The sequence below is a fragment of the Hyaena hyaena genome, unplaced genomic scaffold, assembly GCF_003009895.1.
Source record: "Hyaena hyaena isolate Hyena2069 unplaced genomic scaffold, ASM300989v1 scaffold_1582, whole genome shotgun sequence".
NCBI classification, from domain to species: Eukaryota; Metazoa; Chordata; class Mammalia; order Carnivora; family Hyaenidae; genus Hyaena; species Hyaena hyaena.
This window is the reverse complement of record NW_024082216.1, coordinates 188,261-205,136: the sequence shown is the minus strand read 5'-3', so window position 1 is coordinate 205,136 and position 16,876 is coordinate 188,261. Positions and strand designations below refer to the sequence as shown.

Below are 16,876 nucleotides of genomic sequence, written 5' to 3'. Positions count from 1 at the left end.
CAGGGGAGGGTCAGAGAGAGCGGGAGATACAGACTCTGAAACAGGCTCCAGGCTCTGAGCTGGCAGTCAGCACAGAGCCTGTGTTTTAACCCATAACCTGTTTTATGATCGCCCAGTCACATTCAGCCTGAAAGCCACTCTCATTCAGGTAAGAGAAAAAAACTAAAAGGAGAGAAACAGACCTTATAGATTGACAGGAGAAAGGTAGGCTAGTTAGATAGTTCTGGAACACCATTCATAAATTTGGAACACCAAAGATCACCAGAAAACCAATAGCACGAATAGAAGATGAAGTAAGAGAAAAACTGACTTCAGGAGAATGGGAGTGATACAAGAAGTAGATGGANTCTCGCGGTTCGTGGGTTCGAGCCCCGCGTCGGGCTCTGTGCTGACAGCCAGCTCAGAGCCTGGAGCCTGTTTCAGAGTCTGTATCTCCCTCTCTCGCTGACCCTCCCCTGCTCACGCTGTCTCTCTCTCTCCTGGAAATAAATAAATTAAAAGAAAATAATGTGAAAAAAATTAAAGCTAATCTAGAACAGACCTTCCAAATTATCTGTATGGCAATAATCTCAGATTCTCCCTCTCCTTTAAAAATTTCTAGATCAGCCCTATGCCATGGTGACTTGCAGTGGCATTTTTGCGTTTGCTCACCCAGAAGCAGGAGAGACTTTGAATCTGCCTGATCATTTGTTGACTCCTTATCTTTGACAGGAAGCTTCTTTTTGTTAATCATAATAAAGAAATCTGTTTGCATTTCAGTGTATCTTTTCCCCCCAGTAACAGTAGCAATTTGTTCTTCAATTTGTAGCTAAAACAGAATACAAAATGCACAGCTTTAAGAAAGAGAAAAAGCAAGGTCAAAGCGAGAGAAGCTCAGCCCTGACATCTGGAGCTGGCGGGTGCTCGCGGGGGTGCGGTGGCCTCCTCCCGTCGGACGCAAGCAGGCTCAGAACACCCACCTCACACAGGGTCATGCTTAGACCATGACGGAGTGAGACACAGCAAGACCGCGTTTTAACTTTGTCGAAGCACAGACAAAAACGAGGGCGCTGTGCAAACCCACACATACTGAGCATCGCTCTCCGCCGAAATGAATGGCTGCTCCTTTGTCCGTTACGACTTTATCTTCCACCTAGTCTGCCCTCCAGATACTCGTGTTTATCGAGACACTCAATCCTCAGATTGCCTTCGCTTTCTACGGGTCCAATCCAGTGAACTCAGACCCTCAGATCTTCTTCCAAACCACCCAGGCAGAGCTCAGATCCGCTCCAGGTGCTGACGGGGCTTACTAGTGCCGCAGCTCCCCCTGGTGTGGGCTCTCCCCTGCTGCAGTGGGACACCCACCCGTCCCGCCCCACTGTCCCTGGGTGCCTGGTGGTCTTGGCTGAAGACGTCAGCAGCTTGAAGATAAAAACCATGACGTGAAGTGATGTAAAGATTATTTGACTCACTGCAAAAAATCCAGAGAATTTTTTGGAAAGCATAAATGCTGTTCCTTAGGCAACTGTGCGTGTGTGTGTGTGTGTGTGTTCTCTGTCTTGTTTAATATATCACAGATTAGGACTGACTACATAATTTATGAGGCCACGTGAAAATGTGGGGCCCTTTGCTCGATAGTCATTAAAAATTTTGAGACAATGAGGGGCGCCTGGACGGCTCAGTCTGTTAAGCATCTGACTTCGGTGCAGGTCACGAAGGTGAGTTAGAGCCTCCCCTGGGTGAGCTCAGGCCGTGCGTCAGGTGAGGTGAGCCCCACTTCGGGTGAGCCCTGGGCGGGGTCTAATGCTGTGCTGTGAGCACCTCCCTGTGAGCACCGGTCTCTGTGACCTGGTCCTGATTACGAGGCACCTTCTCTCAGCCCTGTTCCTCTGGGATTGAGAGAAATGGGTGAAGAGCTACTACTTTCCAATCTTCCCTCCTATTGGCCTCGTCTCATCTCTTAAAAAAAAAAAAAAAAAATTGTGGTAAAATACTGTCTTAACAATTTCTCAGTGTCCAGTCAGTGGTACTAAGTGCCTCCTCATTGTACAGCCGTCCGGCTCCACAAGGTCGTCTTGCAGAACGGAAGCTGCGTCCCCGAACCCAGTTACCCCGATCCGCCCGGCAACCGGCATTGTAGCCCCGCCTCGGGGGGTCGCGGTCCTGGGCCTCACATAGGTGGAATCGCACAGCTTTTGTCATTTTGTGCCGGGCTTATTTCACTTGGCCTGGCGCCTCAAGGCCCTTCCAGCTGGTGCGCGACGGGGTTTCCTTCCTTGTTAAGGCTGCCTCCCAGCGGATGCACACGCCGCCTTAGGTCAGCCCTTCACCTTCACCACCTTCACCACTTTCACCTTCACCTTCACCACCTTCACCACCACCTTCACCACCTTCACCTTCACCACCTTCACCACCACCTTCACCTTCACCACCTTCACCTTCACCTTCACCGCGTGCGGACTCCGGTTGTGCCCATGGTTTGTTATTGGAAACAACGCTGCTGTGAACATGGATGGACCTGCTTTCAGTTTGGGGGGTGTAGCCGGGACCGGAGCTGGGGGGTCGTTGGGTAGTTCCGTTTTTACCCGAGAAATGATCCAGCTGCCACAGCGGCCGGCCTTTTACGTTCCCCCAGGGTTTCGGTTTCCCCACACCCTCACTAGCTCTTGGTTTACGTATTTATTTGCCCTAATGGGTGTGAAGTGGTTTATCACTGTGGTTGTGATTTGCGTTTCCCTACTGATTAGTGATGTTTACCTTTGTTTTAATTAAAAAAAAATTTGGCGTCAAATTTTTTTGAGAGAGACAGAGAGACAGTACGAGAAGGGGGGGCATAGAGAGAGAGAACGAGAAGGGGGGCAGAGAGAGAGAGGGAGAGAGAGAACCACGTGAACTGTGAGATGGTGACCTGAGCCCAGATCAGGAGTCGGACGCTTAACCGGCGGAGCCACGCAGGCGCCCCTCCTGTTGTTCTTAAATTTGCCTCGAATACTCAGAGGATGGCTCTTCTTTCTAGGAAGGAGATGGCGTTCCTGGAGCGGTCCGGGTGCCTGAAAGGCCGTCTGAGCGCCGAGGAGCAGGGGTCGCTGGTCAGCGGTTGCTTGGACATCCGAGAAGCAGTAGGGGGCGCCCTGCACATTCAGGTGAGTCCGGGCCTGGGAAGAACAGGGGGGTGAAGGGCAGTTGCACGGTGTGCGCACCTTGACCTTGACCGCGGACGTCAGGGTTCTGTGTTGTGTTACTTTGTGTCAGAACACGTCCTCCGTAGGCGCTCCTCCCAGGCCTGTTCACAGGTGTTGGAATTTGAGCAGAACTAGGCGTTCGGCACCGCCAGCACGTTTACGGCTGTTTTATTTTCCTGTTGAGTCAGAGCTCGTATTCTCGTATATTCTCGTCCTGGTGTAGAATTGAGCGCAAGCTTAAAGACATCACCGAAAATAACCCTTTTCCTTTCTTGTCGGATTTGCACTTAGCTTTTCCAGCAGCTTCACGTTAACAAAGAACTGTGGACAGAGGGGAGGAAGCTCCAGGCGGGGCAGGGGGGACGGGCTTGGGGGGGGCGGGCTGGGGAGGCGGCGGGGCAGGGGGGACGGGCTCGGGGGGGCGGCGGGGCAGGGGGCCCCTGTGTGGACAGCCCCTGCCCCTACTGAAGAACCCCCGGGGAATAAATTGGTCTTTTAAAAAGGTCACCTTTGCGCCCTCGGGTGTAGCGGCTCCTCCTAACCCGGCCTGGCTCCTGGTGCCCTTTCTTGCCGCTACGGGTCCTGAGGCTCGTTCGTGGCCATTGTTCACGTTTCATTTTGTTTCTGTCATGACGTTCTAGCTGAGAATTTGGGAGCAAAACAAAAAGCCAGTGTGTTCTGGGGTCTGGGGTCAGCTGCCGCTTTGAGACGAAGTCACATCCAGGCGATCCAGGGTCTCCTTTTAGCACTAGGTTCCTCTAGTTCCTTCAACAATGGGTTGTCGGGCCTGGGTGGTTCAGCCAGTTAAGTGTCTGGCTCTCTCTCTCTCTCTTTTTTAATGTTTATTTTTGAGAGAGTGTGTGTGTGGGGGGGGGCACAGAATCTGAAGCAGGCTCCAGGCCCCAGGCTCCCAGCTGTCAGCACAGAGCCCGACACACACAGAGCCCGTCGCAGGGTTTAAACCCACCAACCACGAGATCATGACCTGAGCCAAAGTCTGATGCTTAACCCACTGAGCCCCTCAGGCGCCCCTAAGCATCTGACTCTTGATCTCGGCTCAGGACATGATCTCATGGTTCATGAATTCAGGTTCTGCGTCGGGCTCTGTGCTGACAGCATGGATTCTGCTTGGGATTCTCTCTCCCTCTCTCTCTGCCTCTCTCTCTCTCTTTTTCTCTCTCTCAAAATAAATAAACACTAAAAAAACCCGAAAATGAGTGTCAAACAGAACATAAGAAGAGCTTTTTTAACACACATGTGATATAGCATAGGAAGTTTTATGTCCAGCCTCTACTACTAATTCTCAAAGCTTTGGGTGTTTTTTTCTCTCTGTGGTGCTATACTTGTTTCTCATGTAACAGCTGGCTATGTTACTTTTTTGTGTTAAAGTGATCTTTATAAAGTTAGTTTACAAGTTTTCCTGCAGTAGCAATTGTGAAGCCATGCCCTACGAATAATTAAAATGTTAAATTTCTTTGTCTCCTGGTCCCATTTTGAAAAATAGATTTCATCAGATGATCTCTGTGCTAGCATGATTGAATTAGTTCAGACCAATGTGTCTTCCCCAAACAGTAAATTATTTAAAAAAAAAAAAAAAAGTACCACATAATAGGAGAACTTTATAGTGACTTGAGTATAAGATGAGTCTTCCTTTTATGGGGTAGTTTTGGGGGAATACTCTGAGTTAATAATGCATGTGAAATGCTTAGCCATAGCACTTGGCACATAGAAAATGCTTAAAAATGTGTAAAATAAATAATTTTATATTGTGAGCATTTGTGTACAATTTTGATACAAATGATGTGGGGTAACGCCTGTTGTTCTATGCATAGTGCTGAAAATTGCTAAGGTCTGTATTTTGTAGATTGAATATGTGACATTGACATACTGAGCAGTAGCCATGGCACAGGACAGCACCAAGTCAGGCAGTGTGGACTGACGATGTAAACTCTGCTGGATTTATTTCCTATCAGAGTTTATGTTCTTAGGAAATTACTTGTACTTCTAGTTCCATGAAGGGTAATGGGGAGGAGCCCAGATCTGAGCCGGGAGGGTTTGGGAAGGCTTGATGAAGGCAGGGTATGAGCCTGGTTTGGCTGCAGACAAGTGGATTCTGGGGAACGGGTGGGGACAGTGTCTCAGTAAGAAATGAACAGACCATGGGGCACCTGGGGGGCTCAGTCGGTTGGGCATCCGACTTCGGCTCAGGTCGTGATCTCACGGTTTGTGGGTTTGAGCCCCACGTCGGGCTCTGTGCTGACAGCTCAGAGCCTGGAGCCCGCTTCACATGCTGTGTCTCCCTCTCTGTCTGCCCCTCCCCTGCTCAAGTTCTGTCTCTCTCTGTCTCTCAAAAATAAACATTGAGGGGCGCCTGGGTGGCTTAGTCGGTTAAGCGTCCGACTTTCGCTTAGGTCATGATCTCGCGGTTGGTGGGTTCGAGCCCCGCGTCGGGCTCTGTGCTGACTGCCAGCTCAGAGCCTGGAGCCTGTTTCAGAGTCTGTGTCTCCCTCTCTCTCTGACCCTCCCCTGCTCACGCTGTCTCTCTCTCTCCTAGAAATAAAAATAAAAATAAAAATAAATATTTAAAAAAAAAATAAACATTGAAAAAATAAAACTTAGAACACTTTTTGCTGTGTGATTTGCCCAAGGTTCTATCAGATTTAAGTATAATTTTTGGACTTAAGGTAACTGTTATGTTTATCTCATGATATCTAATCTGAGAGAACCTTCCATCTAAGAATGATATTAAAGCTGAAGCCCCAAAGCGCCCGATGTCTGCTGTCTTCTCTCCTCCGCGACTCCCGGAGCTGCCTCCTCCTCGCGCCCATGGACTTCTTGCCAGCTGTCCCCTTATCAGCTCTTACAATTCTGCTTTCCAGTTTATAAAAGAAAAATTCACATTGTAGAAATGCTAATATAGGCCATTTGGAGACATTTTTCTTACAAAGAGAAGATTATCGTTACTGCTGGGAAGTGTTCAGAAGCAGGAGAGGGTTTGCGAATTAACAAAGGAGCAGAGCACTTGGCTCGCCTCACGGTTGTTCAGCTACAGACAGTCCCGCTGCAGGGTTTCCTGAGGCCCCAGGTCAGAGCCCAGAAATGTGAGTGTCACTCTCGGTGGTAGATTGTCTTCTTCCCAAAGCCCAGAGGGCAGGAGCTCCGGGCAGAAAGTTCCTTCATTGTCTGCTGAAACGTGGGAGCAGGCAAGAATGAAACCTGAATTACTAGAACTTAGTGCAATTTGGAAATCAAATCTTGCCTAGCGAGAAAATCTACTGTGCTGGAAAAGTAAATCTGTTCTGAAGAGCCTGTCTCAAGCTTTGACTGATGAAAGAGCATTAAGGCTCATTAGCTGTGGTATAAGAGCTTTTATCTGATTTCTGGAATTTAAGACTTGAGATTGAAGTAGCCAGTAGGAGCCATGGGAATGGCTTATAGAATTAGGAAGTTTAAATGGAATTTACTTATACAAAACCGGGGCAGTTGCTGAAACCCTAGAAGTAAAAATTTCCTCATCTGTGTAGATGGGCAGGATCTGCCTCTGAACTTTACCTTTAAAATTTAGAAGATGCCAGCCATTCAGATGAGGACTTGCAGACTCTGTCAGGCACTACAAGGTGCAGTTTTCATAAACACTAACATCACTTTTAAATTTATGTATTAAAGCATAGGAGCTTGTTGGACTTTAGGCCTTGATTCACTGAGGCTCAGCATAATCATTTCGGTAGTGACGGGGCTATGGGGGTAGGGGTGGGGGGGGGTGGTTGCATGGTGCAGGGCACAGGGCAGCCGACGCTGAGAACATACGGCAGTGCGCACAGAGACTTAAATTTTTTTCCTGTTCCGTGTTTGTTTTTAAAAAAATTTTTAATGTATGTTTATTTTTGAGAGAGAGACAGCATGTGCAGGGGAGGGTCAGAGAGAGAGGGAGATACAGAATCTGAAACAGGCTCCAGGCTCTGAGCTGTCAGCACAGAGCCCGACGTGGGCTTGAACCCACTAACCGTGAGATCATGACCTGAGCCGAAGCTGGACGCTCAACGGACTGAGCCACCCAGGTGCCCCTCCGCGTGTTTTTTTTTTTTTTTTAAAGAAAAATTTATAAAATCAAGCTTACTGAAGTATAGTTTACATATAATAAAAGTCACTATTTTTAGTGATCAGTTCTAGTGTTCTGACAAATGCATATAATCATGTAGCCACCATCACACTCAGACTTGGGAACGTTTCCGTGATTCCACAGAGCGCCCCCTTCCCCCGCGCTGTCTCCTCTCCCTCCCCTCAGGCCCCATCTAATGGTCACCTGTTTTGTTTTTTGTTCCCACCGTTTTGCCTTTTCCATAATATTCCAAATATTTTGTTTTGTTCTTAAATTTCACGTAAGAATTATCATATGGTATTTGTTTTTCTCTGACTTATTTTGCTTAGCATAGTATTTTTAACTCCATCCATGTTGTTGCAAATGGCAAGATTTCATTCTTTTTTATGGCTGAGTAGTATTCCATTGTATATGCATACCGCATCTTCTTTATCCATTCATCAGTCAGTGGACACTTGGGCTTTTTCCATAATTTGGCTATTGTAAATAACACTGCTATAAACATTGGGGTGCATGTATCCCATTGAATTAGTATTTTTGTATTCTTTGGGTAAATACATAGTAGTGTGATTGCTCAGTCGTAGGATACCTCTATTTTAACTTTTCGAGGAACCTCTATACCGTTTTCCAGAGTGGCTGCACCAGTTTGCATTCCCGCCAACAGTGTAAGAGAGTTCCCCTCTCTCTGCATCCTTGCCAACACCTTTTGTTTTTTGTGTTGTTGATTTTAGCCATTCTGACAGGTGTAAGGGGATAGCTCATTGTAGTTTTGATTCGTATTTACCTGATGACGAGTGATCATGAACATCTTTGCACATGTCTGTTGGTCGTTTAGATGTCTTCTCTATTCATATCTTCTGCCCATTTTTAATTTGGGTTGTTTGTTTTTTGGGTGTGGGTTTTATAAGTTCTTTACAGATTTTGGATACTAACCCTTTATCAGATCTATCATTTGCAAATATCCTCTTCCATTCCATAGGTTGCCTTTTAGTTTTGTTGATTGTTTCCTTTGCTATGCGGAAACTTGTTATTTTGATGTATTCCCAAAGTTTATTTTGCTTCTGAGTTTATTCTTGTGTGTGGTGAAAGAGAATGTTCTAGTTTCATTCTTTTGTGTGTGGCTCTCCAGTTTTCCCAACACCGTTCGTTGAAAAGATGATCTTTTTCTCATCGCATATTCTTTCCTGCTTTGTCCAGATTAATTGACCATATAACCATGGGTTCATGTCTGTGTTTTATATTCTATTCCATTGATCTAGGTGTCTCTTTTTGTGCCAGTACCATACTGGTTTGATCACTGTAGCTCTGTAACATAATTTGAAGTCTGGAATTGTGATGCCTCCAGATTTGCTTTTCTTTTTCAAGATTGCTTTGGCTATTCAGGGTCTTCTTTGGTCTCATACAGTTTTTCAGATTGTTCTAGTTCTGTGAAAAATGCCATCGGTATTTTGGTAGGGATTGCATTACGTGTGTAGATTGCTTTGAGTCATGTAGACATTTTAATAATATTTGTTCTTCCAATCTATGCGCATAGAATGTCATTTCATTTCTTTGTGTTGTCTTCAGTTCCTTTCATCAGTGTTTCATAGTTTTCAGAGAATGGGTCTTTACATCTTTGGTTAGATTTATTCCTAGTTATCTTATTATTTTTTGTGTGATTGTAAATGGGATTGATTCCTTAATGTCTCTTTCTGCTGCTTCATTATGGATGTATAGAAATGCAACAGATATCTGTATGTTGATTTTGTAACCTGCGACTTTACTGAATTGGTTTATCAGTTCTAGCAGTTTTTTGGTGGAGTCTGTCAGGTTTTCTTTCCAGAGTATTAAGTCATCTGCAAATAATGAAAATTTTACTGCTTTGCTGATTTGGATGCCTCTTATTTCCTTTTGTTGTCTGATTGCTGTGGCTAGGACTTCCAGTACTATGTTGAATAAAAGTGGTCCTGGGTTCCTGGGTGGCTGAGTTAAGTGTCTGACCCTTGATTTTGGCTCCGGTCATGATCTCTCAGGCCATGAGATTGAGTCTCTCATTGGGCTCCATGCTGGGAGCTGAATCGTTTCTCTCCCTCTCGCTTTCTCTCTCTTCCCCTCCCCTACTCACATGTGTGCACGCACTCAAAAAAAAAAAACAAAACAACAACAACAATGTTTAAAAAAAAAAGTGGCAAGAATGGACATTCCTGTCTTGGTCCTGACTGTAGAGGAAAAGCCGTCAGTTTTCCCCCATTTAGGATATTAGCTGTGGGTTTGTCTTTATGGGTTTTATTATGTTGAGGTATATTTTCCCTAAGCCTACTTTGTTGAGGAATTTTATCATGAATGGATGTACCATGTCAGATGCTCTTTCTGCATCTATTGAAATGATCACATGGTTCTTCTCCTTTCTCTTATTAATGTAATCTATCATGTTGACTGATTTGCAAATATTGAACCACACTTGCAACCCAGGAACAATTCCCACTTGATCGTCATGGATGGTTATTTTAGCGTATTCTTGGATTTAGTTTGCTGGTGTTTTGTTGAGGACTTCTGCATCTGCATTCATCAGAGATACTGACTTATAGGTTCTCTTTTTTTTTTTTTAGTTTATTTTTTAAAATTTACATCCAAGTTAGTTAGCATATAGTGCAACAATGATGTCAGGAGTAGATTCCTTAATGCCCCTCACCCATTTAGCCCCTCCCCCCCACCCCTCCGGTAACCCTCTGGCTCCATATTTAAGAGTCTCTATAATCGTTCTCCTTTTTAAGTGCTGTCTTTATCTGGTTTTGGTATCAGGGTAATGCTGACCTCATAGAACGAATTTGGAAGTTTTCCTTCCTTTTTATGTTTTGGAATAGTTTGAGAGAATAGGTATTAACTCTTCTTTAAATGTTTGCAAGCGCTCACCTGTGAAGCCGTGTGGCCCAGGACTTTTGTTTGTTGGGATGTTTTTGATTACTGATTCAATTTCATTGTTGGTGATTGGTCTATTCAAATTTTCTATTTTTTTCTTGTTTCAGTTTTGGTAATTTATATGTTTCTAGGAATTTGTCTATTTCTGCTAGGTTGTCCAATTTGTTGGCATCTAATTTTTTCATAATTTCTTATAATTGTATTTCTGTGGTGTTGGTTGTTATTTTTCTTTCATTTGTGATTTTATTTATTTGGGTCCTTTTTTTTTTTAAGGCTGGCTAGAGGTTTATCAATTTTATTAATTTTGTAAGAACCAGCTCCTGGTTTCAATGATCTGTTCTATTGTTTATTTAATTTCTGTACCATTTATTTCTGCTTTGATCTTTATTAGTTCCTTCCTTCTGCTAGTTTTAGGTTCTGTTTGTTGTTCTTTTTCTAGCTTCTTTAGGTGTAAGAATAGGTTGTTTATTTGAAAATTTTCTTGTTTCTTGAGGTAGGCCTGTATTAGTATAAGCTTCCCTCTTAGAACTGCTTTTGTTGCATCCCAAAGGTTTTAGACCCTTGTGCTTTCATTTTCATTTGTTTCCATGTACTTTCTTATTTATTCTTTTATCTCCTGGCTGACCCATTCATTGTTTAGTAGCATTTTACATAACCTCTGTGTATTTGTGGTCTTAGAGATTATTTCTTGTGGCTGACTTCTAGTTTCATAGCGTTGTGGTCAGAAAAGGTGCATGGAATGACTTTGATCTTGAATTGGTTGAGGCCTATGGTGTAGCCTCATATGTGATCTCCTATTCCATGTGCACTGGATAATAATTGTATTCTGCTGTTTTAGGATGGAATGTTCTGAATATCTCTGTTAAATCCATCTATTCCAGTATGTTATTCAAAGCCATTGTTTCCTTGGATGATTTTCTGTTTTCCTTGTTGATCTGTCCATTGATGTAAGTGGAGTGTTAAAGCCCCCTACTATTAGTGTATTATTATCAATGAGTTCTTTTGTGTTTGTTATTGTTTTATGTATTTGGGTGCTTCCATGTTGGGTGCACAAGTATTTACAATTGTTATATCTTCTTTTGGGTTGTTCCCTTTATTGATACATAGCACCCTTTTTCGTCTCTTGTTACAGTCTTTGTTTTACAGTCTACTCTGTCCCCTGTAAGTATTGCTACTCTAGCTTTCTTTTGATATCTGTTTACATAATAGATGTTTCTCTATCTCTTCACTTTCAATTTGCAGGTGTTTTTAGGTCTAAAATGAGTCTCTCTCTCTCTCTGTTTATTTGTTTATTTATTGAGAGAGAGAGAGTGTGTGTGAGCAGGGGAGGGGCAGAGAGAGAGAGAGAGAGGGATCCAAAGCGGGTTTTGTGCTAACAGCAGTGAGCCCAGTGTGGGGCTTGAATCCATGAACTGTGAGGTCATGACCTGAGCTGAAGTTGGACGTTCAGCTTACTGAGCCACCCCGGTGCCCCTAAAGCAAGTCTTTGTAGGCAGCATATAGATGGGTCTTTTTAAAATTATTATTTTCCATTCTGACACCCTATGTCTCTTTTTTTTTTTTTTTTTTTTTTAGTTTGGGGGACACCCCATGTCTTTTGACTGGAGCATTTAGTCCAATTTGAATTATACATTCAAAGTAATCATCAATAGATATATATTTGTTGCTATTACTTGCTTTGTGGTTGTTTCTGGAGATTGTGGTTGATTCTGATCTTTGTTATCTTTCTTTTGTGATTTGCTGGTTTTCTTTAGGGATATGTTTGGATTTCTTTATCTTTATTCTTTGCATATTTATTAATAATTTTGATTTGTGGTTACCATTAGGTTTGTATATAGCGTCTTCTACATATAGCAGTCTATATAAAGCTGATGGTTGTTTAAGCTTCAACTGATTCTTTACATCTGTCCTCTCCACGTTTTAGCTGTATGGTGTCATGTTTGACATCCTTTTATTTTGTGAGTTCCTTGGCTGATTTCTTTTTAGTTTGTTTATTTGTATTTGTTTAAAATTATTTTATTTTTATTTATTTATTTTTGAGAGACAGAGTGAGACAGAGCACAAGTGGGGGAGGGGCAGAGAGAGAAGGAGGCACAGAATCTGAAGCAGGATCCAGGCTCTGAGCATGCATTCAGCACAGAGCCCAATGTGGGGCTCGAACCCATGAACTGTGAAATCATGACCTGAGCCGAAGTTGGACGTTTAACCAACTGAGCCATCCAGGTGCCCCTTTTTAAAAAGTTTTTTAAAGTTTATTTATTTATCTTAAGAGAGAGAGAGAGAGAAAGAGAGAGAGAGAGAGAGAGAGAGAATCCCAAGCAGGCTCCATGCTGTCAGTGTGGAGCCCTGTGCAGGACTTGAACCCACAGACCACGAGATCATGACTTGAGCTGACATGAAGAGTTGGGTGCTTAACCTACTGAGCTACCCAGGCACCCCCTTGACTGATTTCTTATTGAAACATTCATTTCTCTGCTTTTGTGTTTCCTATGTTCATACTGTCACTTTTGGTCTTTCTTTTCCACTTACAGAGTCCTCTTTAGTATTTCTTGCAGTTTAGTGGTCATGCAGTTTAGTGGTTTAGTGGTCATGAACTCCTTTAATTTTTGTTTATCTGTGAAACTTTTTATTTCTCCTTCTATTTTGAACAGCCTAGAGGATAGAGTATTCTTATCATTCTGGGCTGCAGATTTTTCCCACCCAACACTCTGAACATACCATGCCAGTCCTTTGTGGCTTGGAGAGTTTCTGCTGAAAAATCTGCTTATGGGTTTTCCCTTATAAGTAACTGTCTTCTTTGGTATACCTGCTTTTAAGATTTTTTTTTCCTTATCACTATATTTTGCCAGTTTAATTATAATATGTCTTGGTATGGATCTGTTTTTGTTGATTTTATTGGGGTTTCTCTGTGTGTCTTGGATCTGGATATCTGCTTCCTTCCCCAGATTAGGGAAGTTTTCAGGTATTATTTCTTCAAAAAAATTTTCTACCCCCTTTTCTCTATTTCCTTCTAATAGGATACCTATAATACAGATGTTATTATGTTTGATGGAGTCACTGAGTTCCCTAAGTCTGTTCTTGTTTTGTAGGATTCTTCTTTCTCTCCTTTGTTCAGCTTTATTACTTCATCTTCTAGGTCATTAAATCTTTCCCCTGGTTTTCTTCCAGTCTGCTGTTTGTTGCATTAAGCATGTTTCTAATCTCATTTATTGCACTCTTCATCTCTGAAGGATTCTTTTTTAACTCTTTTATCTCTGTGGTAAGGGTCTCCCTGTTGTCTTCCATTTTTTTTCTCAAGCACAGTGGATATCCTTATGATTGATGCTTTAAATTCTCCATTAGGCATGTTACTTATATCTGTTTTGCTTAGATCTCTGCCTATGGCCTTATCTTGTTTTTTCATTTGGGATAAGTTCCTCTGTCTTCTCATTTTGTCTAAGTTTCTGCCTGCTTCTATACGTTAGAAAAGCCAGTTGTGTCTCCTTCTCCTGAAAGTAATAGAAGAAGAGGCCATGTAATGCCCAGGGCCTGGCCCTTCAGGGAGTATGTCTAGTGTGTGCTGCGTGCATTCTCCTGTTATGTTCCGGCTGGTCTGCCCGTCAGGCTACTCACCGCAGAGGCTCTCCTTACCTTCTGTGGGCAGTGTTTGGTGTCTGGTCTGAATGTGGGGAGTTTTAACTAGTTCTCTTCTGGACTGCTTATGAAATGAGATCAGTCACCACCTCCACTGTACGAAGGTCCTGTAAAACTCTCTGGTTGGGAGACACGGTATGGTCATGGGCTTGTGCTGGTCTTCGGGGGGAGGGACTCACGGTGCTGGGATCGAGGCAAGCTTGACTGAGAAGGGCCGTCTCACCAGAGTGTTGGGGTGGGGGGGCGGGGGGGCGGCTTGGTATAAGCAAGTTAGGTGTCCACTGTCCATGCTGCCTGGGCCCTGCAGGTGGCTCTGTGTTTATCCTGAGGGGCAGGGGAGGGAAATGGCACAGGCCAGCCCGTTTGTTCACGGAGAGTTCTCTCTCAGTGCTGCCTCTCAGGGACATGCTTTGAGAAGAATAAATAGTCCCCCCACTGTGTGCCCCGGTGCTCTTCAGATCACCGTTTCCATGCTGTCGGTCCTTGGTTGTTTGCCTGCTTCCTCTCCCAGAGCAGTCACATTGGACCCTTCAGGAGCCCGGCCCACTGACACTTAGAACTCCAGGCTCTAAGCCCCTCTGCTTGCAAGAACATGAAATTCCGCTCCTTTTGCTTTCCACGCCAGTGGCTGTGGGAGATAGTCTCCTCGTATGCCCCCTTGTGTACTCCTTTCTCTAGTGCCCTTCCCTTCAGCCATGGCTCCCCCACCTCTGCAACTCTTATGACCTGTTTCTCCCCGGAGCCCCATCTCCACACTTCCCACCTTCTTCCATGTGCCCTCTTCTCCATCTTCAGTTGTAGAGTTCATTTTACCAACATACAGGTTGACTTCTGGGGTATTTAGGATGATTTAAAAAAAATGTTTATTTATTTTTGAGACAGAGAGAGACAGAACTTGAGGCAGGGAGGGGCAGAGAGAGAGCAAGACACAGAGTCTGAAGCGGGTTCCAGGCTTTGAGCAGTCAGCACAGAGCCTGATGTGGGGCTCGAACTCACAAACTGTGAGATCATGACCTGACAGGAAGTTGGATGCTTAACTGACTGAGCCACTCAGGCGCCCCTTTATCATTCCATTTTATTTCCGTGATTGGCTCATGATTTATAACTCTCAAAAATCTATTTTGGTGATTACCACAGGGTTTATGATATTTTAAAATTAGCCTTCATGTGTCATGTAAGGACCTTACAATGACATACTCCCAGTTCCTTCCATCTTTTGTGCAATTGCCATAGATTCTTCTTTTGCACATGCCCAAACCCCAGCTACGGGGCCACCGCTTTTTCTTCATACATCCAACTGACACTTAGAGCAACTAAATTAATCCTTATACTTCTCTCATTTCCACCATTCCAGCATTATTCCCTTTTTTGTGTGTATAAATCCAGATTTCTCCTGGAATCCTATACCTTTTGTCTGAAAGGCTTTCTTTAAGGTGCCTTAGAGTGCAAGTCTGCTGGTAAAGATTCGCTCAGCTTTTTCAGAGAAAGGCTTCATTTTTTCCTTCCATTTTTAAAGTGACTTTTTTCTTGGTGTAGAAGTTTGTGTTGACAGTTTTTCTTCAGTTCTTTAAATATGTTACTTCATAATTTTCTGGCTTGCATAGTTTCGGGCAAGAAGTCTGCTTTATTATTTTCTTTATTTCTCTGTATGTAATATGTCTTTTTTCTTTGCCTCACAATAATATTTTTCATATCTTTGGTTTTTAGCAGTTTGAATATGAGGTGTCTAGGAGTGAGAGAGAGAGAGAGTGTCTGTGTGTGTGTGTGTGTGTGTGTGTGAGTGTGTGTATGTGTGTGCGTGTGTGTATTTTAGTTTGGGTATTTTTACTGACCTTTCATTTCATGGAATATTTTTCATCATTGTAGAGTGTTCTAATAATACTCCCTGTATTAGTTACGTGTTGTGTTGCAAATTACCCCAAAACTGAGTGGCTTCAGAACAACAATAAACTTGTGTTATCTTGGGAGTACCTTGGTAAGTGATTCTTGCTTACAGTTTCTCTTGATGTTTCAACTGAGACATTGGCCAGGGTTGCTCTTATGTAAGACTTGGTGAGGCTGGCAGGTTCATTTTCAAGATGCATCCTTCACATGGTTGTCAAACTAATTGACGGGAGATTCTGGTTCCTTCCCCTGTAGGCCTCTCTGCAGGTTTGCTTGAATGTTCTCATGACCTGGCATTTGGCTTCTGCGGGTGAGTGATCTCTGAGATGGTGAAAGCTGCAATAACTTTTATGACCAAACCTCAGAAGCCACATATGGTCATTTTTATTGTATCCTCTGGGTACACAGGTCAGGCCTGTGCAGTGTGGGTGGGGACCATATTAGGGCTTGCATACCAGGAAGCAGGGATCGTTGGGGGCTGTCTTAGAGGCTGGCTTTGTCATTGTCATTTTCATGTCTTGCATTTCTGTTAGACTCTTTTACCTTCCAGCTCTCTGCGGAAAGTCCTCATTTGTTCACTTAGCCATTAGAGCATTTAACATCTTGAATCACAGTTGCTTTAAATCGCCAGTCTGATGGTGCTAACATGTGGGTTATCTCTGTGTCTAATTCTGTCGATTGCTGTCTCTTGACAAAGGGTGGTTCCCTTGCCTTTTTGTGATTCTCGTCATTTTTCACCGAATGTTGTCCTTGTGTGCAGAACATGAGAAACTGAGATAAAGCAGTATTTATGCCTGGAAGTGGACATGCCCTTTTTCTGCTGAATTGTTGGTATAAATTGAGTCAATCTAGTGAAGAAGGATTTATTTCCATGGTTACCTTCAGCGCACCCCCGGCTTCACATCCCTCTGGCTCACCTTGTGCTTTGGGGAGGCTGGTTCGGGGAGAGTGTTTTGCAGTGTTCTGGCTCTGCTCTCAGCCCCGCAGGGGGGTTTCTGGCTCTGCTCTCAGCCCCGCAGGGGGGTTTTGCGCCTGGCCCTCACCCCTCTCCCAGAGGTAGACTGCTGTCATTTGTTAGTTCAGATTCAGTGGTAGGCAGGCTTTGTCTACCTTGACTTCTGGGGTGGAGCCTTCTCCACGATCCCACCCCTCCTCACTATGGCAGCCGAATTCCACCTTGTCTGTTCGGTGAGTCTTACAC

At 43.9% G+C, this 16,876-nt stretch overlaps 1 protein-coding gene across 1 annotated transcript in view; it reads left to right on the top strand.

Moving 5' to 3' along the window:
• Positions 1 to 16,876, top strand: part of CRYL1 (crystallin lambda 1) — a 127,476-nt gene that overhangs the window by 32,661 nt on the left and 77,939 nt on the right. The window contains exon 3 of the mRNA XM_039224268.1: positions 2,996 to 3,122. Coding sequence (XP_039080199.1) covers positions 2,996 to 3,122 — 127 coding nt within the window. The remainder of the gene's footprint in view (positions 1 to 2,995; positions 3,123 to 16,876) is intronic.